We start from the raw sequence: 19546 nt of genomic DNA on the forward strand, positions 1-19546 counted from the left end.
TAAAAAAGTCATAAAAAAAGTTATAATATAGTATTTTAAAAAATGTCATAGTATAATACGAAGGGATGAGTGAGTACACCATCATCTGTATCTGTACCTGTATCTGTTCAGCAAACTAAATTATCTTTATTTGTACTCGGAATGGGCAGAGAGTTTGACCAAAAGTAGGTGAGGTTTAAGGTGGAAATGGATGTGGCCTAGCCAGAAGTTTTGTTCTGCCTGAAATTTACATAGGTTGGTCAGAAGTTCTTACATTTATGATTTATTAGACAACTATTTACAGAACAATCTCAGATCATTTTTGATCATAAAAGAAAGAGACAGCTGAACATATTCTTATAGAATGTCTTGTATGATATCCCACGAATTTGTGTCCCACGAATGACGCTATAATTAACGTAAAGTTACAGAGGTTAGGTTTAGGAAAATAATCATGGTTGGGTGTCTTTAGGTTTAGACAGGCAAAGTCTAAACCTTTTGAGTGAACTTTGAGTCAGTTTTGTGGAAAACATGAAAAATCTAGGAGAACAGCCTGCACAGCCACCCAAATTATTTTTCTTTACCAGGGATGTTTGCACGTTTTACTGAGATGATACTGTAAAAGGTAGCCTATATTTTCCCTACCAGATACTCGTTTCATCCCAGTACTTGGCTCTACCATAATAATATGTCATAAATGTCATAAAACTGTCACAGTTATAATATAGTATGTTATAAAAGTCAGATAAAAGTCTTGGTGTGTGCACTTTTGCAGTGCAGCCCTCAATCATACTCTGCCTTGCTAAAATGACACTCAGTCATCAAAACTTTGGGAATGACTGATCAAAGATTTTTGTGTCAAAATGCTCCTAAATGTTCAGATAAGCTGTTAAGTTTCAAAAAAATTCTCATGAAGGGAAGTTTCCCCCAGACTCCCCTGGATGACTGGGTCACAGAGGGTGGCAAGGTAACATGCTCTGTCTTTTGAAAGGTCCTGATGTCATGTAAACACACAGCAGTGAAAAGGAGAGTGTGTTCTATCACCATTATGTACGGCCTACAGTCACCACAGAATTATTTAACAGGTATGAGTAATAACTGTCAGGGAAGAGCACAGAAGCAGGGGGAGCATTTGTGGTTTCGCTTCTGTTTTTAAGGGGATTGTAAAGTCCCTTGCGTGTTGTCTGTCCTACTTGCAGTTGATTGGCTGTTATGTCGAAAGAGAAATTGATAGACGTCCATTAGACCAATCATGCTCTTGAAAATTATGTTGCGTTTACTGTCCCTCGGTGACTTCAAGGGGCCTCACGTTCCGCCTCACCTGAGAGCATCAACGTTGGATAATGAATAAATAATAGTTTTTAAAAATCCAAAGGGGTCAATCTTCATGGCTTAACACAAAAATATAAGCATGTGCATGTGAACAGTAAAATTGCAGTAAGGCTTTTTTGGTACATGTTCTGCTATTTATATCATATAAATAAATCCCTTAAGAGAAAATAAGTGAAAGGAATTGGATAGACGCGCTGCTGAACCGCTCACATCAATGTTGTGATAGTTCCGACAGCACTTGAAGGCATCATTCTCAGTGCTTCCTCTCTGTACTTCCCTCTATGGATCCAGTTGTTGACCTGTTGAATAACTCAGTTAGCTCCTGTTCGCCGAGCACTGGTGACAGTCGTGCGACTCCCCGTCTGCCGCTGCGCACTCGGTGATCAGGCCGCTCTCAGGGCTCCCCAACCGGGGTATGCCCCACCATGTTCGACCTAAACGGCGGCTGGAACTTGTCATTCGCCGGGTGCGGGTTTTTGGGAATTTACCACATCGGGGTTGCCAGCTGTCTGCTGGAGAAAGCGCCCTACCTGCTGAAAGGGGCCACCAAGCTGTACGGAGCCTCTGCCGGTGCTCTGACCGCCGCGGTGCTCGCCAGCCAGGCTTCAATAAGTAAGAAACACCGCTGTGGCTCGGTAGCCTGGAGTTCTATGTAGGATACATTTGAGGCAGGATATGGAGGATATGTATAATTGATATGATTTTGAATAATTAATTAGGCTACTATTCTGCAAATCGTTATTCTGGTGCTTAATTTACCTTCCGTACGTTTTTTGGCATTAAACTACTTCTGCATACTTTCAGCTACAGACTCATGTTCAGCTCTTCAAGGACATTTCCGCTTGAATTCAGCATTTTTCTTCCAAGTATATTAAGCGTTTTTCGACTTCTTGTCTTGTAGTTTCCAGGTTTTTCAGCAGTGTAGTCAGTGCATTTGAGCTTTTATATCTCAGCCAATTTGTTTTATATTTCTGCATTTTCAGCAATGCATTTCAGCTGTCAGCATCCACACGCACTTTCTGCAGAAGATGCCTTTTCTAGTTTTTATTATTGTTGTTATTAACCTATTATTAGTAGACCTATAATAATAATAATAATAACAATTATAACAATAACAACCAATATATTATTTATTGATTATGATTGGTGTTGTTTTTAATGATTGCTGCAGAAATATATATATTTGTGTGTGTTTGTATACAGTATACAAACACACACACACACATGCTTAAATAACATAGGTTCAACTTTTTTCATTTCAGTTATTGGTGTGAGAAAACTGGTTGAATTCCATATATGAAACATTAGAAGACTCAATTTTCCTGCATCCCAAACATAAATCGCATGAATGTCATTAACACGTAGGCCTAAAAGAATTGAATTGAATTAAATTAAACTAGATTAGATTAAATTAGATTGAATTGAAATGAAATGAAATGAATATCTTTATTATCCACCAGGGTGGAAATTTGTTGTCAGCCCTTTAGATATAAGAGACAACATAATAAAAAGCAGACAAGCAGTTCGGGAAAAAAACATATAGATAAGGTCATTGGAAACTTTTTACACTTTAAATGAGTTTATGTGAGAATGCATCTCGGGCAATATACTGTACACAGAAAAACATGATCACAAGAGGGCTCTGTTTTCACTGTGGACAGTGTGAGTCAGAGCCTCTCTTTCTCTCCCATGAAAAAGCAATAAAGGCTGATATCAGTAAACACGTGTCGACCAACAAGAGGCTGCAATGACCTCAGCATGGGCTGAGTACTCAGGAGAGGGCTCGCTGAGGTTACTGGTGGTCACTGACTCCTGGTAGCTTTAGTGAATATTGATCCAATAGCAGGCTAAATCTTGAAGGTTTGTTTTCCAAGTTGCAGCCGATTGATCACAGGGAATCTTCAAATCAGGAGTGTAGCTTTAAAGTCCCATCTCCTCAGCCTAAACTGTGTTTTCTTCTCATTTTTAGCTAAATGTTGTGAAGATGTGATCGAGGTGGCAAAAGAGGCCAGGAAGAGGAACCTGGGCCCCCTTCACCCTACCTTCAACCTGGTCAAGGTGATCAAGACTGGCCTGAATCGTGACCTTCCTTCTGACGCACACATCCTCGCCTCGGGGCGGCTGTGTGTTTCACTGACCAGAGTGTCTGATGGGGAGAACGTGCTGGTGTCAGAGTTTAGCTCCAAAGAGGAACTCATACAGGTGCGGGAAATCTGTGACATTGTTATTTTTAATTCTGGAGAACCCTCTTCTGGGGCATCCGTCACAGTATTGTAAGCACAGGAAATTGATTTTCTCTGGTTTAACCCTGCACTTTTTCCACAGGCGCTGATCTGTAGCTGTTTCATTCCCATCTACTGCGGGCTGATCCCTCCGTCCTTCAGAGGAGTGGTAGGTGTCTGCAGCTGAGTTGCTATTCAACAAGGTTGAGCTTTAAAGTCTCCTTTTGGGATTCACAGTAATTTGTACAAAACTGTATTTCACTCTCTTTCTTCTCCCAGAATAGTTACTGCCTCCAAAGTTTTTTTCTGAGCAAAAACGAAAGTGTTAAAATTTTTGTTCAGTGTAGAAGGAAGTTTCATTGACAAAGAAAGATCACAGTTTTTTCATGTAACAACAAGCAAAGTTGAAAAGGGAGTCAAACATCAGAGAGGATAATCATCATGATCCTGAATTTAGAAACATATTAAAATTTGAAAAATAAAATTTGAAGATCATTTGAATTGCCTTTGGGTGCATCTGTGATCCAAAAGCGTTCTATTACATGACAGTGTTCTATTAAAACCTAAAAATAGGACTGGAGGAATACTGCACAGGAAAAAAGCAACAGGAAAATATAGGTCAAGCCACGAGACTGCTATGAGATCATTTTAGTTTCCTTTATAAATCAATCAGTCTGGGTGGCTTGCATGTTTAGAAAGAGAACTTATAATCGATTTAGCTGTAAGTCCTGGTTTGATACCAGTGATGTCTTCACTTGGACTTATCAGCTGCTATTGGACTTTGACAGTGATCTAATTGGGACAGATAGAGCTGGGGTTACTGTGTGTGTGTGTGTGTGTGTGTGTGTGTGTGTGTGTGTGTGTGTGTGTGTGTGTGTGTGTGCCACTGTTAACAGGCAGCACTAATCAGACCTACTCCCTCTGCCCTATTGCCAGCTGGTACACAAGCATAACTAAGTCAGTCAGATTAGATTCAGATGACGTTATGTAGTAATAATAAAATACAAAGGTCAAGTGATTCACAATCCATACATATAAAAGTACTCAAGCGAATGACATCAGCTCAGTGCATATCATTTACAGTAAATATAAATCGATTCAAATTATATAATGAGTTTTTTGTGTTAGGACCAGACGGAGAAGCTCCAGTCACAGAGTAAATCTCTGTGGTAAAATAGGACATCCCTGACAAACACTGTCTTTGTGGACATCTTGGTACACTTCACCCTGAATACTGCCTGTTGTCCCAGTCTTTGTGCCAGAGTTCCATGTCAAAACATCACAGGGAACACAGTCTGTCCTACAACTTGAAGCTAGATTCAGTCAAACTGTAAACACGCAGCTGTCTGTATGCACACATTCTGTCTGCAGGCTATATTTGTGGATTCTGTACATTGTGTACTTTCTGCTGCCTGACTGCTGCAGGCTCAGAGCCCAGTTTCATGTGACTCACCAATTCCTTGCATGAGTGTGCATTAACTTGAGGCATGACACCCTGTGGACAACTAGTAATTTGGAGAATAGCTAGTGGTGTATTTATTAAAAATCAAACATTTGTAGGCATTTGATAGATAAAACTTAAAATGGACTTAAAGGGACAGGTTCATACTTGTATTAAAGGTTTCTACTAGAACATGCTTACATGCCATAATGGTCAAAAACACTTTATTTTCCTCACACTGTCTGTGTTGGAACACCTGTATTCACTCTGTCTGAGACGCTCCATTAAGCACCTGTAGGGTTGCCACATGTTCTGGTTTTCCCGGGATTGTTCTCTTTTTTGAGCGACTGTTGCGGAAAATGACTATTCTTTCTCGGCACACAAAATATCCATTTTTTTGTTGAAATGTATTTGTAATTTAGAATGTCAGAGTTCCAAATAAAACCAGATTCTGTTTTTTCCTCTTTACATTTAGAAATCCAACCCTATGTCTGTAAACAAAAAAAACTGAGTAGAACACAGTGATGATTGGCCAGATGCCTGTACTTCTTTTCAATTGGTAGCAGAAATTTGAACGTTTACCTTATCACCTAGCAACTGCTGGGCTGTCACTGTGTTATCCAGTCATTTCATATTGTTTTGTGCAGTTAGTAGGCTATTGTATTCCCCGCTGTACTGTGAAAGTTTTACACTTTATAACTGGCTCACTGGAGTGCAGAGATTATTTTATTTTGAAAGCCCCCAACAGGACGTTGCAGTTAGGCTACCCTCATGTCTTGTGCTGCTGTTGGGATGATTGAGATGTCTAACATAAGTTTTGACAAATCATTGTGTGCAGCAGAAGCCTGAATCGCTTTGAAATGACACTGCAGTCAGCATGCCAATGGCATACTCCCTCAAAACTTGCAACATCTGTGGCATTATGTTGTGTGGTCAAACTGCACATTTTAGAGTGGCCTTTTATTGTGACCATCCCAAGGCACACCTGTGTTGTAAAAATGCTATTTAAGCAGCATCTTGATATGCTATGTGTCAGCTGAGTGGATTATCTTGGTGTAGGAGAGGTGCTCACTAATATGGATTTTAACAAATTTGTGACCAAAATTTGAGAGGACTGAATGTATTAAAAAAGCCTTAAACCTTTAACTTAAACCTGTTAAAAATGGGAGCAAAATCAAAAGTGCTGTGTTTAAATTTTTGCTCCGTATATGTTAAAGTGTCAAAATCCACACTTCTATGACTCTATATGCACATTGATGCATCCTGACCTCCATTTCCTCACTGACCTATATTCTGTCAAGCTGGCAGTGAGGTTGTAACACAGATGCCACATTTTTCACTCATTTGGACTGCTGGCACCATCTCTGCCAAACTGAATGGGATTTTACAACTGGCACTTGGAATAAGGTTAATCCTTTTTCTGTGGCATTTTAAGCGCTTTAAATGATGAATACCCTCCCTTCGTTTTCCAAGGTTCCAGAGGTTGAATCTGAAATGGAACTAGAGCATTTCATTACGCAAAGATGTTAATGTTGCAGAGACGTGACTGATAGGTCAATTGCTAAAGTGTCTTTAGGATGTAAGGTCAGAACAATCGCAGGGCACAAGTACCATTATTATGGTACAGTAGCCGGGAGAACATCCCATGGGTTTCAATGGGACTCCTTCTGTAAAGGATGATATTGCAATCTACTCTGTCGTCAAAGTTTAAAGTACTTCAACTCTTGATGTAAATATTTCTGTCTTTTCTTTAGCGCTACGTGGATGGCGGGATCAGTGACAACCTGCCACAGTCAGAGCTGAAGAACACCATCACTATCTCGCCTTTCTCTGGCGAAAGTGACATCTGTCCCCGCGACAACTCCACCAGCTTCCACGAGCTGCGCTTCACCAACACAAGCATCCAGATGAACCTGGGGAACCTGTACCGCCTCAGCAGGGCCCTGTTTCCACCAGAACCAAAGGTAGGGAATGCCTCAGCGTTAGAGGGACACCCTGCTTTTGTCAGATGGTGTATAAGGTGCATTTAATAAAGTTAAAAAAAATAATAGACAAGACAATAACAAAAAATATGATGCAAAATGGTAAGTGTACTTTTTGCTACAGCCAGTGGGGTATCTGTAGATCAGGAAGTAGAGATGTTGTTTATGTATCGGAAGATAGCTGGTTAAGTCCCTGGCCCCTTCAGTCTAAGTGTTGCAGTGAACTTGGGCAAGATAATAAACCCAACTGGTTTGTGGATTCCCATTTTGAACCGGCCACTAGGAAGTGCGCAGAGTGTTGGAGCCAGTTTTTGAAGCCAATTTTTGTGGTGGCCAAATAGTGGAATTACAACTACGCAGGCGGTCACGCCATGCCATTTGGGCCCAAAAGACCCCATAGACTTACATTGGGAAAGAGATGTCTGTAAATCAGGTGATACATTTTTTTTTAGCATTATGACCTGACGAAAATGACCGGTTTTAATATCAGGTTTTGATCCATTCAGTCTGATAACATTTGGAAAGTCTAAAAGAGCTGCACGAAAAAATCATTTTATATTCATTTAAGCTAGCAGAGCACTAAACCAGAAGGAGCTGGGTGAGCTGGTGTCAAGTGCGCTTGCTCTATGGGCCCAATGATGCGAGAGCAGCTCCGATCATCTAGGTATTTCATACTGCAGAAATCAAGCTTTTTTTTTTGGCTTCATGCACCACTGAGCAACATTCATAGAAATGAACAGGATCTCACCTTAAATGCTGTATCCAGGTCTCTTTATACATTCATGGTTTTGAAGGCTGGACTATGGCATTTTGGCCATGGCCATCTTGGTTTCTGGAGCCAGAAGTGACCATATTAAGATGAGAGGGTGGAGATAGCCCTAACACTAGCTGCTAGCTTAGCTAGCATTGTACATTTACAGCTATGGTTAACTGTGATAATACTAATGCTAATGCTAATTTTTGCCACCAAATGCAGGCTTAATCCATTAAAACAAAATGTACTTAACGGAAAAGTAACTGAATGTCCAACTCCTTCGAAGGTCTTTTTGTACAACCAAACACTGAACAAGACTTCTTTAGACACCAAAATGTTATAATTAATTTTCATGAACAGAAAACGCACTAAGGTGGTGACAGCTATGGCTACGCCTATACATTGGAATCTGTGGTTATGCTCAGGTTATGTTACCTAACCAGTGTTGTTACCATGGTAGCGACCTGTCAACAGACAGCACTAATCAGTCACTCAAAATGGCCACACCCTTAATTGTGAATAACTTTAAGCTTTAATAAAATGTAAATGAGTGAGTTACATAAAAATCACCCTCTGTATAGTTGCCATGAATGTTGAAATTAGCTATAGAGACTAGGGATGCACCGAAATGAAAATTTGTGGCCGAAGCCGAATAATATTAAACACTTGGCCGAGTACCGAATACCGAATATCGTTGTTTAGTTTTTCATTAGTTTTTGCAGATGAACCCCCTCCAGATTAGTGTTGTCACGGTACCAAAATTGGATCCCACTGTACGATACCAATGAAAATATCATGGTTCTGAGTAGTATAACGATACCACAGCGAAAAAGAGGCAGATGTGCCTTTTGTCATTTATAAAAAGATAAATCACTTTTCTATTATAGGCTACATCAATGATATTTCAATGGAATAAATTACTTATTGACTTATTCATACTTCAAAAACAGCATCAATGAGTGATTAACATGGGGGGGTCAAAATAAAATAAATAAATAAAATAAGAATCAACCAGCCACCCTCCTCCCCTTCATAAGTAAAGAACAGTCCCTAAAGTGCGGTGAGGTTTGTGGGCCGTGAACGGCTTGTTTCTCCTCTGACACGTCACATACCTGTGTTCGGCTGGCTCGGCTGTTCAGGTACTTCTGGGCAGTCCGCAGGCCAAGAAGAGGATATTATGGGAGCCGACTTCTCCGTCGCCGGAAAGCCGATGGCCGCCATATTTGACAGGAATACATTACTGTCTGTGTCTGTGACCCCCATTCAACCCACAATTGGTGGAATTCGCCTTTCGTTTCTGCTGCTGGTTGAAATCTGTAGGCTGCTCGCACAGCGTGTTGAATGATTTAAGCCTATTTTGCTCGCTCAAAACTATTGTTAGTCGCAAATGCGAGTGCAGTGAGGGAGGGATCGCCACACTGCCAACATTTTAATCCGCCTGTCACGGCACGCTGTTTGATTGCGTTATCAAAACACGCCGCTATTATTCGGCCTTGCTTTTAACTTATTCCACCGAATACCGAATGTGTGTTTTTTTGCAATATTCAGCCGAATATATTCGGTTACCGAATATTCGGTGCATCCCTAATAGAGACCAAAAGTGTTTTTTGTACCAGGCTATATATTTCTGCTGTAAAGTTGGGCATTTTAACATGGAGGTCTATGGGGATTGACTCACTCTTTGAGCCAACCTCTCGTGGCCTTTAGAGGAACTGCAGTTTTTGGCAATTCAATTTTGGTTTCATTTTTCAGCCCCAGAGGTTGCTGCTTGATCTACTGATCACCTTGTATAGTAGCCTCGGCAGTGGTGTAGTGGTAGTTGATGCTGTTGTTGTGGCTGTTAGGTGGGTATACTGTAAACAGCCAGAAAAAGAGAAAGGTATACCCCATATACCTAGGTATACCCTCCACTACACCACTGAGCCTTGGCCACCAGTGTATAAATGTGTGTGTGTGTGTGTGTGTGTGTGTGTGTGTGTGTGGGGTGCCTGTGTTGTAAAGGGCTTTGAGTGGTTGCTAAGACTAGAAAAGCACTATATAAATACAATCCATTTACCATACTTGGTCTGGTATGACCATAAGCTTATGGTAGCTAATGTAAGCTAATTTTAGCACACTCAAGAAAGGTATTCTTTTATAGAATTGAAATTACTACATCAGTTTGTCTGTTTTATGACCAGCACGCAAGGATTGGCCAAAGTATCTCCACACTGAAACTGAAGTGGCTCGCTGACAGTTTAAAGATGTATACTTCACTGTCACAAGTGGATAAAGTACCTTTAAGGCACACAGGAAATAAGCTTTTTTATGCCTTGACTCCATGAGGTTTTGCTTTCCCCTCCACTTTCTTAATCTTCCTGCGACCCCTCTTAAGTAACCCATTATGCGGTGAGCTTTGACCTTGTTGGGGTAGAGCTGTGTTATTGTTATACAGCCTGGCTACTCTCCGCTCTCCTCACGTGTGTGTTATGTCGTCTGGCTTCTACAGTTATGTAATTGGGTGCATTAGTCTGTGTGACAGGGGAGGTGTGTTCCTACCACATTCCTAGAGGGAGGAATTACCTCTCTGTACCATGCCACATGACAAACAAGCCTGCAAGCGGTAACTCTGTGTCAACTTGTCACTACAAACACACACACATGGCAGTGCATAGGAACACAGAATTTGAATGTCAAATAATAGAGGACTCAGTGTATTTTGACCCGTGGTGACCTGTCCCTATCAGTCCAGCCAGTGGGTTGGCTGTGATCACCTCTGATGATGTCAGAGCTCTCTTTTTATGACACTACTTGCCAAGTCTTTCTTGAATGAAAATTTTTACATTTTGGAAATTTGTTTGCTTTTTTGCAGAGAGCTAGGTGAGAAATTTTACACCAATCTTATATTTGTAAATTCAGTAGGGTATGGAAAATTCAAAATGCTTAAATAAAAACAAATCAACCAAAGAAATCAAGAGAAATTCACCCTCACCTGTTGTGTGATGTTATGAAGTGAATTATGACAGTGATGTCAAAGAAAATTGATTGTGTGTTGTGTGTTCTCGAGATATTGCATTCATGAGAATGACTGACTATTAGATGTCCTGTCTTCCTCCACAGGTTCTGGCTGAGATGTGTCAGAGTGGTTATAAGGATGCTCTACGTTTCCTTGAAGAGAACAGTGAGTACTCTACTACTGTGTTACCATTAGGGATAGACCGATATGGGTTTTTTAGGGCCGATGCCGATACCGATTTTTTTCCATCACCCTTAGCCGATGACCAATTATGGACTGCCGATTTTCTTGAGCCGATATTTGGGGCCGATACTGCTTTTGCTCCCTCAATTTACATCAAAAAAATGACACAATGATAACAAATATTACAGGTCTCAAGTTTAAAATAAGAAACATTTATTGAACAGTAAAAATACTAAAACAAGATGGAAAGTTGAGGTAGAACAGGTAGAATATTATTATTATTATTATTATTAGACATTCAAATAAAAAAAAGAGTTCAGTGCTCTTAAATCTTCCAGTAATGTCTTTATAAAATAAACAAATATTTAAGCTGAAGCATAAATAAAAGAACAACTACTGTACACAGTAGGATTCGCTGCATGTGCGCTGCAGGGTCTTCCGGCAACACAGAGCTGCCCGTGGATGCCTGTCTGTAAATCATGCCAGGGAAAAATAAATCCGCGAACCCACACGCGTATCGGCCGATGCCGATACAAGTAAAAAACTCAAATATCGGCCCGATATATTGGCCGGCCGATGTATCGGTCTATCCTTAGTTACCATGGTGATATCAAATAAGCTTACCTAGGTATGATGCATCCCTATTAGCCTCTAGTTTAACCCTTGGACAGTGTTAATGATGTCATGTTTTGTGGTGCCAGACCTGCTGATGCTGGAGCGTCCGACCTCAGGCCTTGCCCCTCCAGAGAGCACGCCCACCTGCTGCTGCAAGCATACAGAAACCACCAAAGAGTGGGTGCTCCGTAGGCTCCACCTACTGCGGAAACAGCACTGGTGGCTGGATGAGCAGATTGCTCTGCCTACGCCCATCAAGAAAGGTGTGGTGTCATCCCAGACTGTTGGTTTTTAGTAATGCAATAAGTTTTGTAAGGCCTCTGTAAAGTGGTGTGTGGTTGACTGTTGTCTGTGTGTCCTTCAGTGTTCTGCGAGGCCTGCCAAGACAAACCTGGCCTGATTGCCAAGGTTTCCGAGATGCTGCCAGTGAGAGTGGCCTCCTACATGCTCATGCCATACACACTTCCTGTACAGTCGGCCTACTCAGTGGCCCAGAGGTCAGTATAGATCTGATTCTGAACATTACAACATCTCACCTTTAACCAAAATAATTCTGCATTTCAATCTCATTTTCACTCATCTTGAAGAAAAAGTGAGGTCCATGACCAAGCTATCAGTTTCCATGTTCAACATCAGTTCAGTGCCTGTTGATATAATGTTTCTGCTCTGCTCCAGGTTTGTGGAATGGATCCCAGAGGTGCCAGCTGATATGCGCTGGCTGTTTGGGGTTGCAGGTGGCATGTACCAACAGGCCTGGAAAGGAGCACCAACCAGCTCCATGAGGTGACAGATGATTTTCATACAGTGTAATACAGTGTTTGAGTTTAGTCATACAGTTATCCAACTGCAAATTACAAACCAAGAAGGTTGTATATGAAAAAATCAGAAAATCACTAAAAGAATACATCCAACAAAAGATCTCAGAAAGTAAAGAAAAATCACGTTACTAAAAAACTTACTGCCCCCCGCTTGTATGCCTCCCCGCACCAGTCACGTTTCTCTTACAGTTTACATCCATGTCTGTGAAAACATAGATGCTTCACACATGTCTTCCCCCCAACAGCATAGAAGATCTATACAGTCAGCACAGTTTCAAGGTGGACACCCAAGATTAGTGTCACTAATTCAGTATCTGACCAAATGTCTCCTCTTCTCTTCCTGAGATATGACATTGAATAATGGCCAGAAAAGCGTCTTATGCAGATCATTATGATGTCACAGTGAAGTTGACCTTTGACTTTTTGGATATAAAATGTCATCAATTTATTATTTTATACTATTAGACATTTGTGTGAAGTTTTGTCATAATTAGCCGATGAATTCTTGAGTTATGGCCAAAACATATTTTTTGTGGTCATACTGACCTTGACCTTTTACTTTCTACCACAAAATTCTAATCAGTTTATTCTTCAGTCAAAGTGGACATTTGTGTGAAATTTAAAGAAATTCCCTCAGGGTGTTCTTGAGATATTGTGTTCATAAGAATGAGACAGATGCAAGGTCACACTGTGCTTGACCTTTGATAATTGAAATCCAATCAGTTAATTGTTTCCTCCAAGAGAACATTTGTGCCAAATTTGAAGAAATTGCCTCTCACTGTTCTTGAAGTATTGCATTAACAAAAATGAGACAGACAAGGTCACAGCGACCTTTGACCACCAAAATCCAATCAGTCCATCCTTGAGTCCCAGTCAACCTTTGTGCCTAATTTAAAGAAATTCCCTCAGGACGTTTTTGAGATATTGTGGTCACAAGAACGAGACAGACAAGGTCACAGTGACCTTGACCTTTGACCTATAACCACCAAAGACTAATCACTACATTGTTGAGTCCAAGTGGACATTCTTGGGATATTGTGTTCACAAGGATTGGATGGACAGACGGACAGACTCGAATTTTGCGGTAGAAGGTCAAAGGTTCAGGTCAGTGTGACCTCACAAAATATGTTTTTGGTCATAACTCATAATTCATATGATAATTACTACAAGACTTCACACAAATGTCCACTAGGATAAAATAATTAAGTGAAGACATTTTATATGCAAAGAGTCAAAGGTCAACTTCACTGTGACATCATAGTGCTCTGCAAAACACTGTCATGGCTATTATTCAACACCAGATCTTCTGTGACATGGATGTAAACTGCAAGAGAAACTTGACTGTGCGGAGGCATACAACCATGGGGCGGTAATTCTAGCTGTCAATTCATTTTTGGTACTTTCACCTCTCATAAACTTTCACACATTATATCAAAGAATGTGTGTGCTTTTGAACTTTGTTGCCTATTATCCTATGCACAAATTGTTTTTAAAATAAGTGAAACTAACTCTATGTAATCAACTTTACAGTGAGCCCTGCCTGAGGAAATGCACAAGCACACCACCTCTACCCTCAGAGTGTGATAAATCCATGCACAGAAACACCCTGCCTGTTCTCTCCTCCCTGGACCTGCACGGCAGCTACTGGGAGATCCCCAAATCTTCCTCCTCCTTGTCCCACCATCATTCTCACGTCATCCCCTCCTCACCACAACAAGTCTGCTTCTTTGTCGGCTCACAGGATGAACCTTTCAGCCCTGCACAACAGTAAAATGATTCCCAGGACGTGAACTTTAACTCTGTGGTCAGATATCCACTCTGGAGTGGGTGGTTTGATAAGTGGTAAACATTTGAAACCAATAAGCAATGGTGTCTAAATGTTTTAAGGAAACACATATTTTTATGTCTGAATCTGAACACTCCAGGCAGCACCAAGTATATTATATTTTAATGAGTGCTCTGGAAGACAGAGTCGCAGCTTACTCAGGATCATGGATGTGTGTGTATGACCTGTTTTGATGTACAGCACAGAAATGTGTCTAGTTTTACAGTCTAACTACAACCACACCTACCTGTTTAACATGTACTCGAAAGTAGCATTAATTCCACATTCCAATATACTTAATTCAGTCGATTCATTTGGCTCTCCAGGAGTGGCTCTCTCTATCTGTTTGTCCTTTAGATCATGTCTGTTTGTTTTCACAGTTGTGAGATATCTCCAAGTGCCATATGACGACTTTAAGGTGACATGATGCATTTTCTGATGGCCATACTGGAGGTTTGCTGGCCTCATTTCTTAACATTTTAAAGCTGGAGTGTGGAACTTTTGTCTCCCCTCTCTGGCCATGAGGGTAATTGGATAAAAACTCTTGACATAAGCTCATAAGGTATACCTGCAAGTGAGCTTGTCGCATCTCCCCTGCCCCTAGGAGCACTCTTTTATTTACTTTAATCCCTCCTCTGAATGCTGAGTTTCTTATTTTATCCAAAGCATCCCATCCAAAATTTTGGACACTTATTAGGATTTTCCAACCTAGCTTGGTGTGGCTGTGGCTCAGGAGGTAGAGCGGGTTGCCTGCTAACCTGAAGATTGACGGTTTCATCCTTGCTCCTCCAGTCCGCATGTGGTTGATACTCAACCCTGCATTTTAACTGAGTAGCAGGTGGCACCTTGTATAATATAGCCTCAGCCACCAGTGTATGAATGTGTGTGTAAATCGGTGAGTGTTTTATGTGTTGTAAAGTAGGGGTGGGAATCACCAGAAGATCCATGGTACGATATTGTCACAATACTTAAGTCACAATACAATATTATTGCAATTTTAAATATGTTGCAATATACTGAGTATTGCAATAAAATATATGGCGATTTATTACCTTTTTCAACTGTAAATTATTTTCCCGAAGGAAAACTTTTATCAACATCTGTTTTACCTAATAAGATAAAGTTTTCAGTCTGTTCATCTCACTCATCTCAGTCATTTTTTGCAGCAGCAAAATGTATCTAGTGGACTGAAAAAGCAATTGATTATATTATTCTTGTAGGCTACCTAAGGTTTAATTTGTATTTGTAAGATTAATAATTTATATAATTAAAAAAATGATACTTGGCACTATGTGGCAATATGATATTGCCACACAAAAATATCGCAATTCTATGCTGTTAATGAGATACTTGCTACTGTTGCATTTTTGACTCACCAGCTGTGGTGACACCTTGCAGACAGCACAACAACAGTTACATGCATAACTTCAAGCTTTAATAACATCTAAACAAGTGAGTTGTATAAAAAATCCAAACAAACAAAATACTTTAGTGACAAGATGTTTCCATAACTGCAGAATTGATGGCCAAAAAGTTGTAATAAACTAAAGTGTCCTTTTACCACGATGATGTCAAAGACCAGATAGTGTACAGCATCACACAACTCTAAATATCAAGACATATCTACTAAAAAAAGACAAGTTGCTTTACTCAATGGTCACTAACATTACTGACCAATACTTAATTGCAGGTTAATATAGTCTGTTTTCTGTGTGTAAAACAGCAAGACCTCCATGAAGGACACAAGAACAGATCCTCCATAGAGGTCACTGTTAGGACCTTAATTGTCAAATGAAACACTGATGCTGACTGTGCTAACAAAGATTGTGCAACCAGTGTTATTGTAATATCAGTGTTATCAGTGCACATGGTCTAACCTTCAAGTTGTTAATCTGTTTCAGTCATTTCTCACTTGAATGTAAAGGTGTTTTATTTTACTGTGATATTCTTTTAAAATTAAACCATTTGACATCTTATTTTGTTTGTTTATTTGCTGACACAACAACAACTTGGATGGCCACAAGGCAAATAATACATTTCCCACAAAGTCAAAGAGAACATGAACACTGCACTGAAGGAATACCCTTTATATGAGTCTACCTCATGGCAAGAGAATTGGGACTGTTTAAAGTACTAGTGAGGGACTTGTGTTTTTTTCTTTTAGCTAAGGGAAGGGGCACACAACTTTAAATGTTTGTATTTTGTATTTATTTTACCACATTGTTTTTAAAGAAAACATGCCTGATAAGCCTGGGTGAGTTAGGAAGGCATGTTTTCTTTGAAAATCACCAAAATTACACCATTCATCATAGCTAGAAACTGTAAAAACAGAAATTGTTACTGGATTTTAAAATTACCGACAGCCTTTGGACACAATGTGCAATGAGAAAAAAGAGAAAAAAAACCCCAGCCACCCACCTCCTCTGATAATTAAAGAGCAGTCCATACGGTACCTGTTGTTCTGGTAACACTGTCTCTGATGCCCACGCCTACAATGCATTATTAACATATTATTTATGATCTGCCTATAGTACTTCATAATTGTAGTTATAAAAAGTCATAATGCTTCATAACAATAATCATTATAAAGCATTTTATAATAACATATAAGGTCAAGTATCATTATACTTAATTGCTGGTCACTCACTAGACTCACAAGTCAGTCTTTAGACACTTTGTTTATCAGAAGGCGGAGATCTCTGATTGTCTGGTGGCGAGACTTGTCACTCAATGACCTTTTTATGGAGGTTATGTCTATAATACATTATAAGCACATTCATATGACATTATGATGCAAATATTTGGCTTTATAGAACTTGTATTTTCAACCATGTATGACAGCTTATGACAATGTTAATAAAGTATTAGTTCTTATTAATAATCTTTAATAAAAAAAAATTACAGTGATAAAAAAGACCAAAACACATTAAAGCTTAGGCTACAACAAAAAAGAGAACAACAAACAAACAAACAAACAAACAAAAAGGGTGAGGTCAAGGGGGCATACAGAATAAAACAATAGTTTTATTCTGTTCAAGCTTCTTAAAGACAGGATTTAAACAGTGTTCAAGGGTCCATCAAGTTGATCAGGCCCATCGTCATTTTGAAGAGTTAGCGCAGCCTGCTGATAGCAAATCCATAAAGTCGTTACGCCAGCTCTCCACGCTGACACAGTTCAGCTATCTGCTTAACTGATAGGAAGGCCAGTGCTGTAATACCATGGGCAATTTTTGTTTGTGCAATGGCCACTTTACCAGACATGGTTTGATATTAAGGAAGCATGACATGTTTATAATATATTTATTATATTCAATATCTTACCAAAACTGCTTAACAAGAGAACAGTACCACAAAAAGTGCATCAGCACACCATCTACTTCATAGCCATACGAGCACAATTTGGATAATGTATGATCAGGGTGTAACGTAAGCCCTGTGTGTTATCCTTATTTGCCAAATCTTAAACCTGACACAATTACATAGTTCAGTACTACTTTAAAGTGCTGCGTTCCATTGTGATGAGTTATGGGAATATCCATATCACTTTCCCATATTCTGTAGAATTTTTACCACAGGATTTTGCACGAGAATTGTAAAAGTAGAATGTCCCTTCTGGGAGTGAATTTTGGATTGTACTATAAAACTGGTAAAGATAAAACTTTATTATGTTCGTTTAGAATTTTTTTTCCCTTAAGCCTTTCCCAACTACCAACGTGTCTCAAACCATTATAAGCCCAATGCAGGGAATATCATGAATTATATGCCATGTTGTACTGGTGAATAGCTGGTAGCCCTGGTGTTCCTCTATTTTGTGAGTTTATTAGTTTTTTTGTTTGTTTGTTTTATAGTTAAATGGTATAAATGACATAACAAAAGCCAGGCTTGGTAACATATGTATTTTTATAACTTCAGATCTGCCCCACAGGGATAAAGACAAGACTGTCCATCTCCAGCAGCAGTCACTGATTGGACCCTTAATTACACTTTATTCTTTTCAGCTCATATAACACAAGTAAGGTGTTCAAGGCAAGGATAAAAATAACAGGTAATGCTGTGTAACCTTCGCGTGTAGACTGATGAAGATGGAATGGGCCAGACCTTACACCATTTGTTTAAACTGTTGTAAATGGTTCACAGTAAAAGGCCTTTACCCATTTCAACACCAGCCCAAATCCATATTTGAAAAGGGCACAAAACAAGTCATGCCCCCAAATCCCAGCCCATACTGGGCTATGTGAAAAAAAAATTGATTTGTTTTGACTCATGTCACACTTTTTATTTATTATTATTATTTATTGTACTGATAGTTAATTTAAATGATTACATTATATAGTGACATATGTAGAACATGCAAACATGTCACCTCTGCATCTCTTCATGGAAACTGCTTTCTTCTACTCTGGGCTCTTCTTCTCTGGGTTCATCTCTTTCTTATTCTTACAGATTATTATCATAATCTAAATCTAAACATCAGACGCCAAAATGACGCCAATTTAGTCCAGTGGAGTTGCTCACCTGGCGCATACATGAAAAAAAGCCTCTACTCCACACCTGCCAGCTAATAAGCCTGTGTTGTGGGCATTCACAACCCCAACCCACCTACTCCATTACCCACCCAGACAGCCCATCATTTACATCTGCCTCTATGGCTTGACACAACTCCTGTGTTTTTCACTATGTCGATCCTTTGTTTGAGCTCCTGAATGCCTACTTTGAGGACTTCATTGTTATTTTGCATCTCCTCTCTCTGGTCATTTTCTGTTTGGAGTATTTTCTGAAGCTCTTTTGTTTATGGAGGGCTCCCTTCTTGTGGTGCATTGCCTCCTCCTGCTCCTCCACCTCCTTCATGAAGAAATGATTGACACAGATAATCTCTTTCACATCATCCAGCTCTGGGTAAAGTGCTTCCTCCTTTTAAAACTCCTTTTCTATTTGGAGCATCCTTTGGTTCCTGAATGTGGTGTTGGAGGGATTCATTGTTTTGCCCCGCCTCCTTCTCTTGGGTAAGTGCACTCTGCATCTCATAGACTCAAGCAGCTCCTCTTTTTGGTCACTCTGTGTTTGCTGCAGTTCCTAGAGCTCCTTCATTTTTTTCATCCGAGGTTGGTTTAAGTAGTTTTATTGAGTTTCTTTTCAATTTGTTGATTTGTTTAATTGCAACTTTTTTCTGTCTTTTTGTGTGTCTTGTGTTTCATGTAGGATATTTATTATTATAATTGTTATTGTTATTATTATTTTTTCATGTGTTTGTGTTGTTGCTTTATTTATTCTTTTCTATGTTTCTAGTTGATGGTGTGCGGGGGAGTGTGAGACCCAATTTCAAAGGGATAGTTTGGATATTTTGAAGTGAGGTTTTAAGGAGTACCAGTCAGTGTGTTAATATGCGGTAGATGCTGGTTT

At 39.7% G+C, this 19546-nt stretch overlaps 2 protein-coding genes across 2 annotated transcripts in view; both read left to right on the top strand.

The window, feature by feature from the left end:
- The window catches only part of scube1 (signal peptide, CUB domain, EGF-like 1), a 647001-nt gene that overhangs the window by 544561 nt on the left and 82894 nt on the right, over positions 1–19546 (top strand). The gene's annotated exons all lie outside the window — the stretch shown is intronic.
- pnpla3 (patatin-like phospholipase domain containing 3) lies at positions 1610–16122 on the top strand. The gene is made up of 9 exons (XM_050036080.1): positions 1610–1923; positions 3281–3513; positions 3637–3702; positions 6729–6938; positions 10810–10870; positions 11590–11766; positions 11868–12000; positions 12179–12286; positions 13852–16122. Exons 1-9 carry the CDS (start codon positions 1737–1739, stop codon positions 14090–14092), a joined length of 1416 nt encoding a protein of 471 aa, XP_049892037.1. The 5' UTR covers positions 1610–1736; the 3' UTR covers positions 14093–16122.

The sequence above is a fragment of the Epinephelus moara genome, chromosome 23 (genome assembly GCF_006386435.1).
Source record: "Epinephelus moara isolate mb chromosome 23, YSFRI_EMoa_1.0, whole genome shotgun sequence".
NCBI lineage: Eukaryota > Metazoa > Chordata > Actinopteri > Perciformes > Serranidae > Epinephelus > Epinephelus moara.